General features: G+C 37.9%; 1 protein-coding gene across 3 annotated transcripts in view; it reads right to left on the bottom strand.

Annotated features, from left to right (window-relative positions):
• Positions 1-15,729, bottom strand: part of KCNIP4 (potassium voltage-gated channel interacting protein 4) — a 1,117,936-nt gene that overhangs the window by 862,901 nt on the left and 239,306 nt on the right. Inside the window, exon 1 of one of the 3 annotated variants that reach the window (XM_077881087.1) lies at positions 12,313-12,451. The exons of the other annotated variants lie outside the window; for them this stretch is intronic. Within the exon in view, the coding sequence (XP_077737213.1) occupies positions 12,313-12,400 (88 nt within the window). The 5' untranslated portion in view covers positions 12,401-12,451. Of the gene's footprint in view, positions 1-12,312; positions 12,452-15,729 lie in introns of those variants that run through there. 3 annotated transcript variants of the gene reach the window in all.

Genomic DNA, 15,729 nt, shown 5'->3' with positions numbered 1-15,729 from the left:
GGACATGGTGAGAAGGGGGCCACCCGCAAGCCAAAGAGAAAGGCCTCAGAAGAAATCAAATGTGCTAACACCTTGATCTTGGATGCTGAGAAAGTGAATATTCTCTAGAACCAAGAAAATAAATTGCTGTTTGAGCCACCAAATCTGTAGTATTTTGTTACAGCAGCCATAGCAAACGAATACACATCCCAACCCCCACACCTTCGCAAACCCATTTAACTTGTTCCATTTTTACCCAGAGTTCCTATCAGCCACTAAAATACTATCTGATCAATCTAGTTTATCATCTACCACCCCTCTACATGACAGCAATGGACCTTTGTCAACTGACATATTTATTCCAAGATCTCAGAAGAGTACCTATAAGAGACTAAGCACAGAGACATACCTGCTGGTTGGATGAACCCTGGTAATATATTTACCTCCATCTATCCCCTTCCTCTGCTTCTTTGCTCTTCCTGGAAAGCCCAATGATCAACTCAGCATCTCCAGACCCGTAGCCACTAAAACCCATGTCATATGTTGTCACCACTAAAAGATCTCTTGACACAAAATAGAGGGAACCCTTTCTTTGGATTCTATCGATACACTGTCTGAACCTCTCTCCTGGCACTTAACGTATTCAAGTCTGTATTAAAGTTGTTATATATGTTCTAATTCCTCTACTAAATGTTAAGCTTCTTTATGATACAGCTGGTGTCTCATGCATGTTCATACACCTCACCATACCCTCTCAGTGTGCCCCACATACTAGAGGCATGGTAAACATCGATGAACTTCTACACATTATTCTAAAAAACATGTTACTGAGTAATTGCCTTGTGACAGGTTCTGTCTTAATCCCACACATTATCTGCATGATTAGCAAAATCTTTATGAAGGTGGCACTGTTATCAATCCTTTTTACAGGTGAGGTCACTGAGCCTGACAGGGGGAAAGTAACGTGTCCAAGGTCATACTGCTAATGATTAGTGAAGCCAGATTTCAAGCACAGGTTTGTCCTTCTATAGAGGTCAGGATCTGGAGTATACAGTCACATAAGGAAAAAGAGAAATAAAGTGCTTACCCTGAAATAAAAATTTCAGTGCCATGTTAAATGAACAAAAACAAAGGAAGAAATATCATTCAACTAAATTTTTAGAGGCTTGAACAGGCTGACTTCATATTTCCATGACTGCTTTTCTTGTTCTGAACTGAGAGCACAGTCACTGTGTATTCTTTAAATTTATATACTGACTCTGAGATTTCAATAAATTCATTATTTTATAATAATTTATTTCATAATTATTATGATGCTTCTCCAGATTAATCTTATTTTATTGGCAATGATTAAAGTCTTAAAACAAAAATGAATTATATTAAATAAATTTGGCTTTCCTAAATTTCTAAATCTGTTTACCTCTTAATCTTTATGATATTTCATAAGAATTAAATCAGCAGGTTCTTACTATTGACTTCTGAAATAGATAATTTCTACTTTTTATTGCTGTTCTTAATTCTATGACATTTTATATCCCGGGAAATAGACATGATGGGTACGGTTATTAATCTCATCCATTGATGGAAAAAAAAAAAAAACCTGTATTGACTATTGATTTTTAGAAATGTAAGGATTTTACACTCATGAGTTTTTAGCAAAAACATATGTTGCATGTAGCTAAGCAATATATAAGTTATCCAAAAATTTTAGGTAGGTGAGGATTTTTGGTGACAGTATTAAAGTATCATTGAGGGGCACCTGGGCGGCTCACTGGTTGAGTGTCTGCCTTTGGCTCAGGGCATGACCCCGGGGTCCTGGGATCGAGTCCCAAGTCGGGCTCCCTGTATGGAGTCTGCTTCTCCCTCTGCCTGTGTCTCTTTCTCTCTCTGTGTCTCTCATGAATAAATAAATAAACTCTTTTAAAAAAATAAAGCATCTTTGAGTATAATCATTTGAGTACACAGATTTTAAGCTATATCATTTTTGAAGGAGATCTTTAAGTTAGCTATTCTATTTACTTTTTGAAAATTTTACATTGATACAAACCGGGCACACTTTGACCTTTTCTGAGGACTCCAAAACAAATGAATGATGTTAGCTGCAAAGCTTGACATGATTTATCAGTATCCAAACAGGGCTTAACACCACTTGAATGAGTACTGATCCCCAACTACCGTCCTTAAAAATGCTGACTTCCAAAAGTCCCTGCTGGCAGCTGGAATCACATTTGCTTGTTTTTTTCTGAAGAGGAAACAAGTATCATAGGATATCTGACTGTAAACTTGCCCAAGGTGCCCTACTAAGATGAGTAGTGCTAAGACCAGTTCAGGACTTCTTGGCTGCGAAGACCAGGCATTTCTCCCAGGCACTTATTACAGTGTAAGGTTGTGAAAACAATGTGTTTCTGTAATGGTGGTGTAATGGACTAGTAACAAGACTAACTAGTCTCATGACCTTGTTAAAATCACTCCAGAAACTCAGACCTCCATAGCCTCTTCCAAAAAGAAAGAAAAAATCAGACCAAATGATTTTTTTAATTTATAAATTCATTTTTTATTGGTGTTCAATTTTCCAACATATAGAATAACACTCAGTGCTCATCCCATCAAGTGGCCCCTTCAGTGTCCATCACCCAGTCATGCCCACTCCCCACCCACCTCCCTTTCCACCACCCCTAGTTCATTTCCCAGAGTTAGGAGTCAGACCAAAAGATTTTTATGGTCCATTGAGAGTCCACATGCCTGTGATCCAATAATATATTCCAACACAACTATTTATATAAGTAGCATGATATATATAACATTGCCTTTATTAATATCATTGTGTTGTGCACTTTCACTAATTAAGCTCCAACAAATTTCTTAACCTTCATAGATCACAGACTATGCTTCTGCTTGGAGACAGGCTATGAGGGCCTGATTGGAAGGGACAATTGCATGTATTTGGGTAAATGCCCAGCAGTTGGCTGTATAGTTTCCCTTGGGGGACTTTAGTAGATACAGCATAAAACTGAGCTTTAAAGTTCTAAAAGCCTTTTATAGAACTGGCTTCATAGCTCTTTGACGCCTTTTGACTTTTGTTTGGCTCAGGGAATTATAAGGTGGTAGGAAACTCTTCTATGTATACCCCATAATAAAACAGGCTCCATGTATCTCAACAGTGTATTATAGAAGAGGAACATGATTGATTTGGCAGGCTTTAAGTCCCTTATCCTAACCTGGGGACCTTGCACAATGGGAATGTTCCCATTGTAGAGACACTAATACTAAACTAGGGGAACTTACAATTTCCTCAAAGTTATAAACAAGCTAGAGAAGAAAATTGCACACAGAAAACAGAACACTAAAATCCTGATAATACATATATTTTTTGTAATACTTCTAAAATTGTAGGAAATCCAGGGTGGCATATTTTTATCTCCAGCAGGTTTAATGTAGCTAAGGATTGGAAGAACCTATAAACTTCTATTTTCATTACCTTAAAAGTATTAAAATGTAATCATTATCCATATAGTGTGTTCATCACAGCTAGATGAGAAAATACAAATACATAGACATTTATACATAAATCATTCCTAGGATATATGATTTTTGAAACAAGTGGACAAGTATAGAGCACCTACCCCTATTTTTAAATGTGTATTTATACCTTCTCTGTGTACAATTAGAGACCATTCAGACTTTCTGGGCTCTGGATTATGTACAACAGTTTCTATAATGGGAAGAAGTACTGGGTAGAGATAAGAAAAAGCAGAACCACGGCAGAGATTAGAAGGGGTAGCTGACATGACCGAGATCACAAGAAGTGATAGAGGCAAGCAATAACAATCCTACCAACTTGGGGGAAGACACACAGAAAAACAGAAGCAGGAGATATAGCATTGGCCCCTAAAAAGCCAATTCAGTCATACATCAGATGACTACTTATTGAACATTTATCATGTGCTAGGAAAGGTCTAGGCAACGGATTACCATAATGAACAAAATGAACATGGCCCCTAAAAAGGAGTTTATGTTCCAGTTTTATAGACACTTGCAAACAACCAAAATTATTTTAGATAGTGGAATTCTCAAGGAGAAAGTGACCAAATATCCCAGTTTGTCTGGGACAGTCTTGATTTACACGCATGTTTGTGCTGTGGTTTGGATTGTCTCCTTTTACTCTCAGAAGGGTCTCAGTTTTAGTCACCCTCTCTATAAAACAAATTTCAAAAGGATGATATAAAATAAAGGCATTAGGGGACAGTGAGGGGTGTGTGTGTGCTGTTTTGGATTGGAAATGGCTCAGTAAGGTGATATCTGACCTGAGAATTAAAGTCATCACACAGCTCTTCAGAGTGAGTTTGAGTTTGAGGAAGGAAAACTGTGTAGTGAAACAAAGATATGGGTTGGACTCGGACAAATCCAGTTCTATACCTTAGCCACATCACATCACACTCGGACAAATCCAGTTCTATACCTTAGCCCATCATGTGGCACCTTGGGATAGGTTCCCCAAGGGCTGCTCAAGGGGTACAACTCAAGTCTGATACTATGATTCATAAAGGAACATATTAAATTATATGAAGTGGATACTTGATTATGAGATCTTTCCCGAAAACTATTTTTGAGCAAATACTATACAATATACTGTGTGTTAGGGGAGAGCTGGAGAATTTACATTTTTTAAGTGCCTCTTAGAGGGGTGTCTGGGTAGTGCAGTCACTTGAGCGACTGACTCAGTTCCAGTTCACGGCTCACATTGGGATCTCAGGGTGGTGAGATTGAGCCCCACATAGGACTCTGCAGCATGGAGTCAGCTTAAGTTCCTCTCTCCCTCTCTCTTTCTGTTCTCTCTCTCTCTCTCTCAAGTAAATATAATTTTAAGTGTCTTTTAGAAGATTCAGATCTACTTGAGGTATGACTCTAAAGCCTGAATCTGCTAAATAATACAGGGTGGATGAGTAGTTAAATGCTGAACATTATGGGACAGACAACATGTATACAAAAGTTCAAAACATAAGAAAATCAGTGCACGTCAGATGGCAAAGACATATCCAAGGGGCAGGTAGGAAGTGTAAGATCCACGACCTGATTGCTCAGTAAGCCACACAAGTGTTTCTCTGGACAAAGAATAAAACCTTCTGGTGGGCTATGTTGGTAGTTTCTGCAACAATGAGGTAGTATCGGCATTCTTCCTTCTACAAATAATCCCACTGACCCTCTCTCTCCCAGCTGCTTCCTCACCTTCCTTCCTTGGCTCCCCCATTACCAACCCTTCTCTCTACTTCCTTCAGAGGAACATGTCTTACAGGCTTACCACTCCCGCTAGGTTGCCCATGGTGCATGCCTCTTCTTGACTAAAACCACATAGTGTAACTCCCCTCTACTTTTGGAAATCTTAGCACATGTTGCTTTGCTGAGTTAACCATCCTGCATTTACTGGCTCTACTGGCAGGGTAACATAGGGCAGGAAGGACTCTCGAATAAATAGTTTATAAACCACAAGGCTCAGCCCTTAACAAGCACTTAATAAACGTTAGTTGAATGAATAAATGGCAATTATAGTTATTGAAAACTAATAAAGGCAAAGGAGTTTAAAAATTGCAGTCGTTTATACAGGTTACTTCCTATTTATTCCTAATTATTAGGCAGCACAATGATGATTAGGTATCCAATTACCTTTGGGAAAAATTCAATTTGAAACAAACAAACAAAAGAAACCCCGAAAACAAACACAGAACATCCTATAGACACCAGATCGGTAATAATGACAAAAGTTACCATCTGCTGAAAGCTTCACAACAACAGAACTATATAGAGGAATATCCCCATTTTACAGATGGATTGATCCCACTCCAAGCAGCCAGGTGACTTTCCCAACTGTAGGATGGGATTGGAGCTCGGGCTGAAATGCCAACATGAGGCTCCCGCCTCTTTCCTCTGTGCCTGCCTTGCCCTCCAGAAGCACAGCTAGGTTCTGGGCAGAGACAACAGCTCTCCTGATACACATTCTCAGAATTCTTTTTTTTTTTCACCTTTAATATAATATGTTTATGTTATGGTCTGTAAGACTGTGATGAAAAGACATTAGAGGAAGCACAACAGAGCCAGAGAGGGAGACGGACATGAGACACGTAAAGGAGGGGGCCAAATGGTGGAAGGCTTTACGTGAGTTTATTTCCCTGAGCAAACTTGGTACATTTCTCCTCCCACCCTGGCCATGCATCCAGTTCTCTCTGACTCACTTCCCCCTTTGAAAATCATGATTATTGCCCCTCCTCAGCCAGTCTGAAGTATTGATCTCCTTCACAGTCCTAAGTGTTCACCTTTAAAAAACTAAACAGAGGTCCCAAAGAGAAAACATTTTGAGACATTCTGATGTTATTGCGGTATCTCTATCAGACAGGAGAAATGGATAGAGTTAGGCATAGAGCCATCCATTGCAGAGGCTTGATAAAAACTAAGCTTGTTTATCAAATTGGTTAGCATATACTGCAAAAAATATAGCAGCGCTGATTTCTATCATGGCCAGGTGGACTTTGCTTTCTTCCGCAAGCAAGGGCAGCTCCTCAGATCTTGGCCTCCCTGCCCACCAACCCACCATTGTATCCCAACACTGGAAAAGAAAATAGACTTTATCAAAGAAAATTTACCATCATACCTAGCATACGTGACCCATAGCCACATCGTACTGGCCATAATACTGTTCTATGTAACAAATATTACATGGCTTTCTTGTGTCTTAACCTGATGGATCACAGTGACATCTCCTCTGAAAAGAGCCAATTTATTTGAAGGTAGAGGTTTGTTTCCCTTATAAAGTTTAAGAAGCTCACAGAGAAATTTCAGACAGAAGCTCTGTCAAAATGAAAGATAAGCAAAGATGGTGAAAGACATGGTAGAAGGATGGAAGCCTTAGAGGCACCGAGGGAGATGATTAGCTCCTTCAGGCCACTCTCAATACCTTCTGAGGGGAATGGACAGGACCCATGTTAATACTTTTAAACAAAGGAGGCCTTGCCAGTGGGAATGCCTATGGTGGCTTAAAATCATAAATAGGGCCATGAGCATATTTCCCTGCTTGGAGTGGGTTTCCCACTAGCTTCCAGAATGGGGTCAGCCAGTGGAATCACTGGCAATAAATCTGAAGGATAGGAGGAAGGAGAGGCCAGCAACTTTTTACCCCGGGGGTTCCCTACCTCTCAGCTCTCCGTGTTTGGCAGTGTCCCTGAACTAAAGGCCACATCTACTGTCAAGCAGCCTTCTCTACATATGGTTTCCCTCTTCAGGCTTCAGAGAAGGTTCCCTCCCTTGGCCCCACAGCGGTCTGCTATTACCAGCTTCAGGGGTGCACATTACCCCTGTTGGTTCCCTTAAATCCCGCCCACATACACGGTCCCTTTATTAAATTGTTTTCCTGAGTGTGAGATCTCTTTCCTGCCAGGAAATCACTGCTACATATCACAACCAATGTACACCATCCTCAACAGTCTAGGTCCCGTGATGTGAAACTTTAATATTTCTTTAAGGACTTAGATGAAGTGTTGATGACTAATTGCCAAAGTTTCTGGTAAGAGAGCACCGATTACTTCAACCAACAGGGGCAAATGCAGCTCCTTTGATGGATATCAGCTCTTCTCTTTAGACTGTATGCAACACATTGATTATTTTTGCCCATCAGTCAACGAATGAGTTTTAGGAGTTTAGAATATCTAAGACAGAGATGGGATCACTGACTAGTTTGAAGTTCTCACAATGATAAAAACAGTGTTCTATGAAGTCTTTAAGCCTCAGGAGTTTACATCATATGCTAATTATGTGGTAAGAAACATCAAATACAAGGTCATTAATCATTAGCATGCAGATTTCCTTCTGAAACGAAAGGGACAACCAGTGTATGTCTGCATATATAGGTGTTTTTTCCACTGAATTCAGGGATCCTCTACTGAGATGTGGCAACAATGGTGGAATCTGAAGAGATGAGGCAAGATGCTGAATCCCTCAAAATATCCCTTTACTCCTTAATGCAAAGTTCAACTCATTAACAGAGACCACAATAACTCTTCCAATAAAGTTTAAAATATATATTCTGCTGGGAAAAGCCATACAGTGGCATATATTCCTTGTCAGTCAAATATAAACACCATCCTTTGCTTTCTTCTTACCTGAGGGCAGGTTTAAATAGAAGCAGCACCAGAAAACTGAGTCTATTATGGCAGCACTTTCTGTGCATTTCAATAATGCAAGTTTTACATAGAGCTATAAGGAATATAATCTCACTTTATAATGAAGTTCGAGTGAATTAAAAAATTAATCAAGAACAGTCCAAGAGAATAGCAACTGCTTATTCAATTGTCACATATCAGGGCTACGTGAACTGGGAAATAGAAATATCTGTCACCTTTTACCAGGATTAAAGTTGAGTTTTGCAAACTTTTAAATATGTGAGGTCTTCGAAAACACATCCTTTGCAGGAGATGTGTCTGCCCAGTGTTCAAATGTGGTAGGGATGGGGACAGAAGAGAAGGTTGGAGGGGGCTGAAGACTTGATCTTGTGATTTGTAATTTGGAGGAAGAAAGAAGGGAAAAGCAAAAAGAAGTTGATAGAGCTAGAAACAGGCTCTCCTAATTTTCCGATTTTGCTACACACACACACACACCCTTTCTCTTCACACTTTAAAAATGTAACATAAAAATGTCTCAATCTTTATAACACTAGTCTTGTGGATGGCTTGATTTTGCAGTGACTTCAACAATGAACATAAGGCTGGAAACAACTCAGTGTAAACTTGAAAAAAGTGTGCTCACTTCTGGGCACTCTCTTCTCAATCGAAAGTTTTCTACTTGATGAAGTGATGTATGCTTACTTCATGCTTTTAATACTACCATTTCATTAAATTTGAAATACTTTAGCCCACAAGTTAAGTAGTAATTCAGTGCTTAACAGGATACTGTGATTTACATTGCTTTCGCTTCCTTTAGGTGGAGAGTTGGACTTGGCCACACCTGTAACTGGTCTTGAAGGCTGAAAAGAGCCCTGGGCAATATCCACCTAAGACATATGTTTGGGGCATACTTGTTAATAAGAAAATGACTTCAGATCTTGATTTTAAAATAAAACTAGGTACATGGAATTGATAAATGTCCAAACACCCTCCAAATTAGTACTATAAAATATTACAATACTAAATTTCACATATAGAGAAGAAACAGGTCAAAATCTGGTATCCGTGATATCATCCAACCTTTCTTAATGGGTCAGCATTTATAGGACAAGGTGTTCTATGCTTTCCTATGGTATACAAATTGCCTATCAAATTGAGCACTCACATTACCAGCATCATATTACAATCCTTATAAATCATCTCCATTTATTTTGAGGTAGGAGAATACATTGGCTATCATGAGCCCCATCTAGAATTGGGTATAATAGGATACATGAGGATGCAGGTCCCAAAACAAGAAGGAATTTGGATAGTTAATCCTGTATTGTGCCTCACTACACTGAACACACTATTTACATGTAACATTTGCTTATGGATTTCTGACAAGTATTATATATAACAAAGGATCTTTAGAAATGCTTCCATTTCCGTGATAAGTAAAGCTAATATATGCGTTTGTAAAATCTACCCTTTGAAGAGTGATTTGCTCTGATAAAATATGTAAAATGTTTCTGGTAAAATAAAATTATTTTATCTGGACAAATCTTTACCATTGAATTTATATTCTCTATCACAACCATTATTTTAGGTGAATTACTAATTACTTACAAACAGTCATAGGCATTGTCAAAACTTTATGTGAAAAGCTTTCAGAAGAGGAAGCTACTTTCCTCCAAATTGTGATAACACCAATAAAACACATCAAAGGAGAGTTTGTTTGCATCCATGAACATTTCTTTGAGCTTAAACTTATCTGTGTTTGTGTAAAGGCATGGGCATTTGGGGAATCAAATGAAAGGCAACTACCAACAATACAGATTATGTATTTTGGAATTAACCTGTTTTCAAACATAAAACAAAATCACTATTTCCTCAGATCACATCTTTAATTGAAAAAGTGAGAATAAAGAGCTTGTTGGTAAAATGAAAAAAAAATCATTCAAGGCATGCTGGTATTGTTTTAAATTTTTGATAACTACAAAGACATATGTTGATTGTTCAGGATACAATTAGCAACTGCTTGCATATCCAACCTTAAAGCAAATTTTTTAAACTAATTCAACTCTGCTTCCTACTTCTTCATTAATTACTAGCCAAGGGACTTGAAAGTGTCCTAATGAATTTTACATTAGATCCTGCAATATGAACAGTGTATATTATCACAGCATCTTGTAAATGCATAAATTGGCTTCTCCAAGTTGCATTTTCAGTGGTTGTAAAGATTCCGTCTAGATCTTACAGTGTTCAGTATTAGAGCCTGAGCTGAAAAGATTTTTAAAAGAAACAAGTTGCTGTAATCACATTTCTCAGGCCATAAATCTATCTTACTACTGTATAATAATCTGTCCTATTTCTCAAAGTTCTTATTTTGTTTCTCTTGTGGCTCAGAAAGAGGAGGAGTCCCACCCATATTGATTTCTAAATATGCATTAAATAAGTCTTGAAAAATTGCTGCTATGCCAGCTTTCCATAAATTTCATTTTATAAATTACCATCCAGTCATTGGACACCCACTGTCTTTTGGAGTCAGTATTTATGGTTTACAACTTCACAACCATTTACCATCTTTATAAGATTCTTTGAAAATGAAAGTTTAAGGAAAAGAGACACAGATCGAGCAGAAAAGGCAGAGAACTGCACCTAAACCCAGCACGAAACAGGTAGAACCTTAAAATTGCCTTGCCAAAGAGAAAAATACAGACTACCATGGAAACCTCATAGAAAGCTTTCTTTTTAAAAATATATCTCTAATTTGATAGCAAGATAACAGATCACATACCGAGCACTGTCCAATGAGACACAGCATCACAAAAGGCACTCCATCCTTAATGGGAAGTTTAAAACAAATATCACATGGATATCATTGATCACATTGATATGATAAAGCAGTCATACTTATGGGACTCTGTAGGGGTAACAGAAATCTAAAAATCTGGGTGGAAAATACAACAGAGCTCAAAGTTAACAAAAGTCAGGTACAGACTCTCAGTGGTTACTTTTAAAAGCATCAGAAGTCACCACAATTTGCACTGCTTAAAGATTAGCACCGGATAACAATCCCAATAACGTTTATACATATTTTGTGCTCCCAGCAATTGATTGATTTTCACATTTATTCTCTCAAAAGCATTTTTCCTTATCATGTTGTTGACAGAATCATATATGTAGTTCTGCCGTTAACCATTAAGAGTTCATTTCCTGGAGCAAATGTTGCTCACATTCATCTCTCAACCCCTGCATCATAATGTATAGGTTTACTTACTAGTCCTTCTTTCTAATTATTTAAAGAAAATCAATCTGAGTTGGAAAAAATAAAGCTAACAAGAGTTCTTCACGGTCAGAATCAAACTATAGCGTGTTACCAAGCAAGCTTTGTCTCTCAGAAGTTTGATGGTCCATTAAAAATACCTTTCGTTGGAGTCCAAGTAGTTTGGGTCCACCTGCCACTATGTTAATGATGGCACTGCCTACCAATTTCAGGGGCAGCAAAACTGCTGGTTTGGGCTCAGAATTCTGGAACATCTTAAAAATATTTTCTTGCTATCAACACTTAGATTTAAATAGAATTTCTATTTCAATCGTGCAAATTTTTAAACATCAAAATAACTGCAATGAAACCAATATCAAACCTCTCATGGACATTTTACTCTTTAGCTGTTTTCACATTTTGCTCACATTTTGCAGGAAACTGAGAAATTCCAGAGAAACGGCCTTAACTCTTTCACTGCCAAGCTCTATGATCAAATACTAGAAATCATCTCTGGATTATAATGATCAAAGAGTTCCAGAGAATTTCTAAATACCTACAAGAAGACAACAGATTAAGTGATTTTTCCAACAAACTGCAGCAAGCAGGAGAGAGAGAGAAACCCCTCAGACAAGCATGCATTTAAAAAAAAAAAATCTTTCTACTCTGCAGACACTGCTTCCTTAGATTGAGGCACATTTAACAACAACACTGCCAAAAAGACAGGAAAGATACATCCACAGAATTCAGTTCTACCCCCAAATTAGAGCTGCACTGCACACATTTTTAGAAACGTGACTCTTAGCAAACACAATTGTATTTTATTGACAACATTAAAAATAAACACAACACAGAAATAGTGGAGCCTTTCCTATTCCGTTTCCACTTCATTACCATGCTCCACCAACCTCTATTATTAAAAAAAAAAAAAGTCATTACCTGTATGAAGAGAACCTGTTAATAGTCTGAGAAGGTACTGGGCAAATTTCAGTATTTCACGTTTACACCGCTTTCTACAGCCACTCATCTTAAGCAACAAGGTATTCCTCTGATGAGAGCCAGAAGTCTTTGCCAATAAAAAAAAAAAAAAAAGACAGTCTCTGAGGGGAAACTTCTGTCTCAGTTTATGTCACAGGCTGCCTTACAACTCCTGTGGAATTAGCTCTTAGTGCCTGAATCAGAAATTCCTTTTAAAAAAAGCTAGAGAAGCCGGATACGGATAGAACAGTAACAGGATGGTGAAAAGGGGTTGCTTCTCAGTATGGTCACCAAGTTCTTCTGTGGCAACAGATAGGCTGCGGTTCCCACTTGTAGTAACCCACTGTGGTTCAGCTCAGCATCCCCTCTCCAGGAGCAGTTGCAACCTCACGGACCATTCACAGGGAGGCGGGGACTGTGATGCTAGCTCATCAATGAATCAGCATGTAAGCAGGTGAGGGGACAGATGACAGGTCACTGGGGCTGAAACCCTTTGGGTACCAATAAAAAGAGCCAGCTAATGCAATTGAGCCTGAGGGGGGAGCGATCTCACTCTACAGCTCTACAAAAATGATCCCCCCCCAAGAAAGGGAAGTAGAATAGCATGCTGTTCAAGGTCAGACATCAGACAATTCTCTGATACAGTGTTAATCAGATTCAGGAAGCCTAAACAGCAAAAAGGCACATTTGAGGAGCTGACCCTGATTCTAAACAAATGGAGTTGAAGATTTACCACCAAATGTAGGCAATGCTGTTTTGTCACAGATAAATATATTCCAGTTATGGCCACAGAGGTGGAAAAGAAGCTGTTACCTAAATTTGGCTGTGTTTTCAGCACTGTCCAGGCTCAAGTATTTGGAAAATTTTTTTAAAGTGTCTTATTCAAAATACAGTAGCCTGGAAACCATAGCTCTGAAGCCCCTGTGCTTTGTCTCCAGACAATTCGAGCCCCAAAACTCATTTACTGCATTCACCTAAGAGAAAGAACTGACTCAGTTTCCCCATATTTCCAAAAGGCAAAATACAACTTGCTAGCTCCTTGCCAATTGACTTATTTTGAATTAATGGTGAGAATGAGAGTGAGAGTGTGCAGTTTTCACAATGTACTCTTCTGTTAAGGACAGTGTTACAGAGGGAGGAAGTGAAATGAAAGCCAGAAAATTACAGGCTGGCCATCTTTGAAGGTACAGAAGTTTTGTTGTTTTTTCTTCTTGAGCACCTTGGGCAATTCCTAGGATTTGTCCAGGTTCTAATTTACCTTCCCAGGGTAGTTTATTTCTTTCTGCTTATTTTGTATAAATATAATATTATCTCCATGAGATTTAGTATATATAGAATGTGCATCCTCTATATTTAAGTACCTAGACAAATCTCCCCCCCACCCTTTTTTTCCTCAACAAACCTAGTTGGAACTAATGTTTTCCAACAATATTATGCATGAAATGATGTTCTTTTACAATAAAGAAAGAGGCACTCCAAAACCTTAAACATAAACAGATTGAGGGGGAACTCACTCTTTCTAGAATGCTCCCACTTTCCCAGACACAGCAGTGTAACCATTTGAATAGGGTAATAAAACATGCTTTCCAGGAATTTTCAGAACATCAATTTAGAGTGTTTGAAATAAAAACAATTTCAGACACAAAGTTTAGCAACATACGTTTTGAAGGTCTTGTCCATATACATTTGCATGAGTAATGGCATCAAGTTTGAAATAGGCAGAAGAAATAATAATACTGTCATTCCATAGTTGAGCTAATTATTCTAAAGTCTCATTCTCTTATTTATAAAATGGAGATCTAGATACTTTGTTTGTTGAAGAGTAAAATAAGATATGCTGGAGATAGAGCGGTAATGGAGAAAGACAAAACTCTGGCACTAAGAACCACATATGGAACATAACAAGTGCTCAGTTTACAATTTCTACACAAATTATGTAATATTAAGGGGCACCTGGATGGCTCACTCAGTTAAGTGTCTGCCTTCAGTTCAGGTCATGATCCCAGAGTCCTGGGACTGAGCCCCAAGTCAGGCTCCCTGCTCAATGGAGAACCTGCTTCTCCTTCCCACTTGTGGTTTCTTTCTCTCTTGCTATCTCTCCCTCTCAAATAAATAAATTAAATCTTTTAAAAAATTTTTGTAGTATTCATGGAGCTTACACTTCAGTATAAAATACAAATTAGTAAAAAATGAAAGAAAACATAAGAAAACTAAGAAAAAAAAAGAAAAGAAAGAAAAGGAAAGGAAAGGAAAGAAAAAAGAAAAGAAGAAAAGAAAAGAAAAGAAAAGAAAAGAAAAGAAAAGAAGAAAAGAAAAGAAAAGAAAAAAAAAAGAAAATATCACCTGCAGGTAAGAGCTACGGAGACTATGAAACTAGGTTGATAGAATAGAACATGAGTGGTCAGGGAAGACATCTCTAAGAAAAGATGGTTAACTGGGATATTAATTATAAGAAGGAGCCATATAAATGATCAACCATGAAAAGCTTAGGGGAAGGAAAATGTCAAGCGGAGTATAAAGTTCGTACAAAGACCCCAAGCTAGGAAAGATTTTGACATCGTAAAGGAACAGAAAGAAGGGTGTGGCTGCTGAAGTGCACTGAGCCAGGAGAGTCTTACAGGAAATGATTTCATGAAGACAGGCAGGACTACTAGACAGAGCCTACAAGTGTAGGGCCATGTAGCCAGACTAAGGAGTTTGGAGCTATTCTGTATACCCTGGAAAGTCATTCCTGGGAATAGGGAAACTGTGTGATCCATCTGTTATACAAAAGATGGATTGTAGGGTAATAAGAGTAGAAGAAGGAACACCTACGAGGAACATCACAATGCTGGCATGGCCTGGAGTAGAAATGAGAGAAAATCCAATCCCAAGGAATCTAATAATAACAAAACTCCTAGAATTAGTGAGTTCAACAAGGTCACAGGACACTAGCTAAACATTGAATCCTACTACTGAAAAATCAATTGTACTAGCAATAAACCTATGGACACTGAAATTCAAAACACAATATCATTTATTATTGCTCAAAAAAAATGAATATTTAGGTATAAATCTAACAAAACATGTGCAAAACTTGTATTCTGAAAACTATAAGAACTCTGATGCAAAAAAAAAAAAAAAAAGAATATTTAAATAAATAGAGAGATATGGTAAATTCATGTACTGCAAGACTCAACATAGTAAAGATGTCAATTCTCCCCAAACTGATATATAGGCTTAATATTATTCTAAAAATCCCAATCTCAAAATCTCAGTAAGACTTTTTTTTAATATACAGAAGATTATTTTAAATATGTATAATTAAGGAGACAAAGTATCGAATAGCTAAAATGATTTTGAAAAGTAGAGTGAGTCTTGAAATCATTCTACTTGATT

Source organism: Canis aureus, chromosome 2, assembly GCF_053574225.1.
Source record: "Canis aureus isolate CA01 chromosome 2, VMU_Caureus_v.1.0, whole genome shotgun sequence".
NCBI classification, from domain to species: Eukaryota; Metazoa; Chordata; class Mammalia; order Carnivora; family Canidae; genus Canis; species Canis aureus.
Note: the sequence above shows the minus strand (reverse complement) of the source record. Positions and strands in the feature narration are given on the sequence as shown.